The sequence below is a fragment of the Malus domestica genome, chromosome 13 (genome assembly GCF_042453785.1).
Source record: "Malus domestica chromosome 13, GDT2T_hap1".
Classification (NCBI taxonomy): domain Eukaryota; kingdom Viridiplantae; phylum Streptophyta; class Magnoliopsida; order Rosales; family Rosaceae; genus Malus; species Malus domestica.
The window spans coordinates 36,623,507-36,626,446 of record NC_091673.1 but is presented as its reverse complement, the minus strand read 5'-3'; the positions used below and the strand labels follow the sequence as shown (position 1 = coordinate 36,626,446).

General features: G+C 40.6%; 1 protein-coding gene across 1 annotated transcript; it reads left to right on the top strand.

Annotated features, from left to right (window-relative positions):
- On the top strand, positions 1-2,940 carry LOC103425823 (tetraspanin-8-like). The gene is made up of 2 exons (XM_008363925.4): positions 1-1,079; positions 2,424-2,940. The coding sequence occupies exons 1-2, from the start codon at positions 576-578 to the stop codon at positions 2,721-2,723; spliced, it is 804 nt and encodes a 267-aa protein (XP_008362147.1). The 5' UTR covers positions 1-575; the 3' UTR covers positions 2,724-2,940.

Below are 2,940 nucleotides of genomic sequence, written 5' to 3'. Positions count from 1 at the left end.
ATCTAAGTTCTAAGTTGTGAGAGAGGCTCATTTTTGTGAGGATTTCGAAGATCCTCCAATCACATCTGTTCATCGTAAATCATAGGATTAGTTTTTTGTAATGTACTGTTTATATTCAATTTTAAATAAAAAAATTTACAATAATTTCTAAGTGCATAATATAAGATGAGCCGTTATGATTTGAAAATCTCCGATTCTCACAAATAAGAACCGCCGAAGATTCTCACTCGTAAGTTGTAACAGCTGGTGACTTTCGTGGATGTTAGCTTGTGGCGGTGTCAATCCGAGTGAAATTTATTACCTTGCCGATATTGGAAACTACTCCGAATCAGAGAAGGAAAAAATCATCCTCAAATGACACTTGACACGGTTTATTTTTAATCTCCGCTACCCCCACACGGTTTAATCTCCGATACGCTTCCGTAAAACCCACCATATAAACACCGCGTTCTCCTCCTCGTCAATCCTCACAATTCCTCAATCGACTTCTGCACCTCTCTCTCTCTCTCTCTCTTCTTTCTCTTTCTAAAAAAACTTGTTTTTTGCGAACTGGGTTTTTGAAATCGCCGGCGACAATGAGGGTCAGCAACAACCTGGTGGGTCTCCTCAACTTCATAACGTTCCTGCTGTCGATTCCGATCGTGTGGGCCGGAGTATGGCTGAGCAAGCAAGGCAGCACCGAGTGTGAGAAGTTCCTAGACAAGCCCGTCATCATCCTCGGCGTATTCCTGATGCTGGTGTCGCTGGCCGGCCTAATCGGCGCCTGCTGCCGGGTCTCGTGGCTGCTGTGGGTCTACCTACTGGTCATGTTCCTCCTCATCGTAGTCCTCTTCGCCGTCACCATCTTCGCCTTCGCCGTCACCAACAAAGGCGCCGGAAAAGTGCTTTCCAATAGAGGGTACAAGGAGTACAAGCTCGGGGACTACTCGCAGTGGCTGCAGAAGAGGGTTAACAGCACCAAGAACTGGAACAAGATCAAGAGCTGTCTCATTGACAGCAAGGTCTGCTCTAATTTCAGGGACAAGTATGCCAATGATACCATCCAGACCTTCTATTCTGAGAACCTGTCAGCGCTTCAGGTATCATATTTTCTTCTTTTTTTGTTTTGGGATCTTTTTGAATTCTGCTTAATCCTTGCTCCAGATCTGATTTTTTTTTTCTTCAACTGGGTTGAAATGTTAGTCTCTGAACCTGTCTTAGGTGAAATTTGTTTTGATTTTAATCTAGATTTTGTTTCCAGTCTTGGATATGTTTGTTTCTGGGTCTGAGTTGTGGTTTCTGAATGTTGATAATGTTCTAATTTCTCTGATTTTATCTGGCTTTTAATAATTTTTCTCCCCTTTGTGCTCCTTTCAGATCTGAACAATGTGTTAAGAACTGAATATTGCATGTCGGTGTAGGAGGCCTGACTTTTTCGAATTTTGGATTCCTGTGTGGTGTTTTATTGATTTTTAAATTTTCTTTTGGATTGAACAAGTAATTTAGAGATATTTAATTGTGTTAGAATATCAATTTCATTCATTGTCTGGTATAAAATGAGTTTTGAAAAGTTAAAAAGCCGTATTGTATTCACAAGCCTTCAACCTTTCAATCTGCAACTTTTCCAACTTCCCCTTTTTCAAAATGAAGTCAATCCTACGTATTTGATTCAATGTTAAATCAGATTTTAGACTTCAAAGTTGCTTAGAGAGAAATCAAATCCCATCTTACAGACTACATTACTGGTCATTTTGTGGTTGGAGAGCTGTCTCTGTTCTTGTTCGGTGTACATTCCAATGTTGGGGGTGCCTCCGTTATTACGCTTTTTGTTAGACTCTTGTTATACTTTACGTTAGTCGTTATCCGGTGGCACTTTGATTCTTGACGACTGGATTAGATTCTTATAAGCTGCAAAATATTGTCCATAAATTGTTATGCTAGGGGAATAATGATATCATCTCACGGGTTTGCATCTTTTATTCATTAGGGAGTTGGTGGTCGTGCTTCCTTCCTAGTAGTATATCCTGCTTTTTTGAAAGTGCATATGGTTGGTGTCATGAAAGAAAATAAGAATCCCTTTTAGAAACAAGCTGTTGTGGACGCCCTACCTACCACCTTGCATCCACATCCACCACATATCGTCGTCCACATCCACATGTGTATTTATACCCGTTAATTGTGCTTTACACAGTACCATTTGAAATTACCTCTTCACTATAGTAAATTTCCCTCGATTACAACTGGGTAGGACTAATAACAATGCCTTAGGAGCAATTGCTATCCATGGTTCTTGACGTCTTTGAGTTATATGTTTTTTTAGTTGTTTGGCTTTGTATACATTTAATAAAACTACAAACTGAACTGCCCTGTGCATTGTGTGTAGTTATTTCGTTTTTCACCTTGTCAAATGTAACGGTTCTTCTAATGTGTTTACTTATTTGCAGGCTGGTTGCTGTAAGCCATCGGATGGTTGTGGATTTTCCTACGTGACCCCCATATCCTGGACCAATAACGCTACCACCGTTTCCTCCAACCCTGACTGCAGTGCATGGCAGAATGATGAAAAGGTTCTGTGCTTCAACTGTCAGTCGTGCAAGGCTGGACTGCTGGACAACGTAAAAAGTAATTGGAAGAAGACGGCCATTGTCAACATTGTATTCCTTATCTTCCTCATCGTGGTGTATTCGGTTGGATGCTGCGCGTTTAGGAACAACAGCAGGGACAATGGATATTGGAAACAGTAAGCGACACTGAGTTCGATCAGATATTGGCATGCATGTAGAGAATAGTTTGGCATTGGCAGCTAGCTCGTATTAGTGGAACATATCTTATTGACTAGGGTTATTGATATTAATCTCTTGTATAAAGTCTGTGATCACATTTGGTTTTGGCTACGACGTCGTTCAGCTGCTACTTTGATGTTTTATCAGCTGCTATGTGAATCTCTGTTTGTTTTGGAAA

Excerpts from the sequence above, each read along its gene's own strand:
- LOC103425823 (XM_008363925.4), top strand. The coding sequence starts at position 576 with ATGAGGGTCAGCAACAACCTGGTGGGTCTCCTCAACTTCATAACGTTC. Across the intron at positions 1,080-2,423 it reads AGAACCTGTCAGCGCTTCAG|GCTGGTTGCTGTAAGCCATC; the intron begins GTATCATATTTT and ends ACTTATTTGCAG.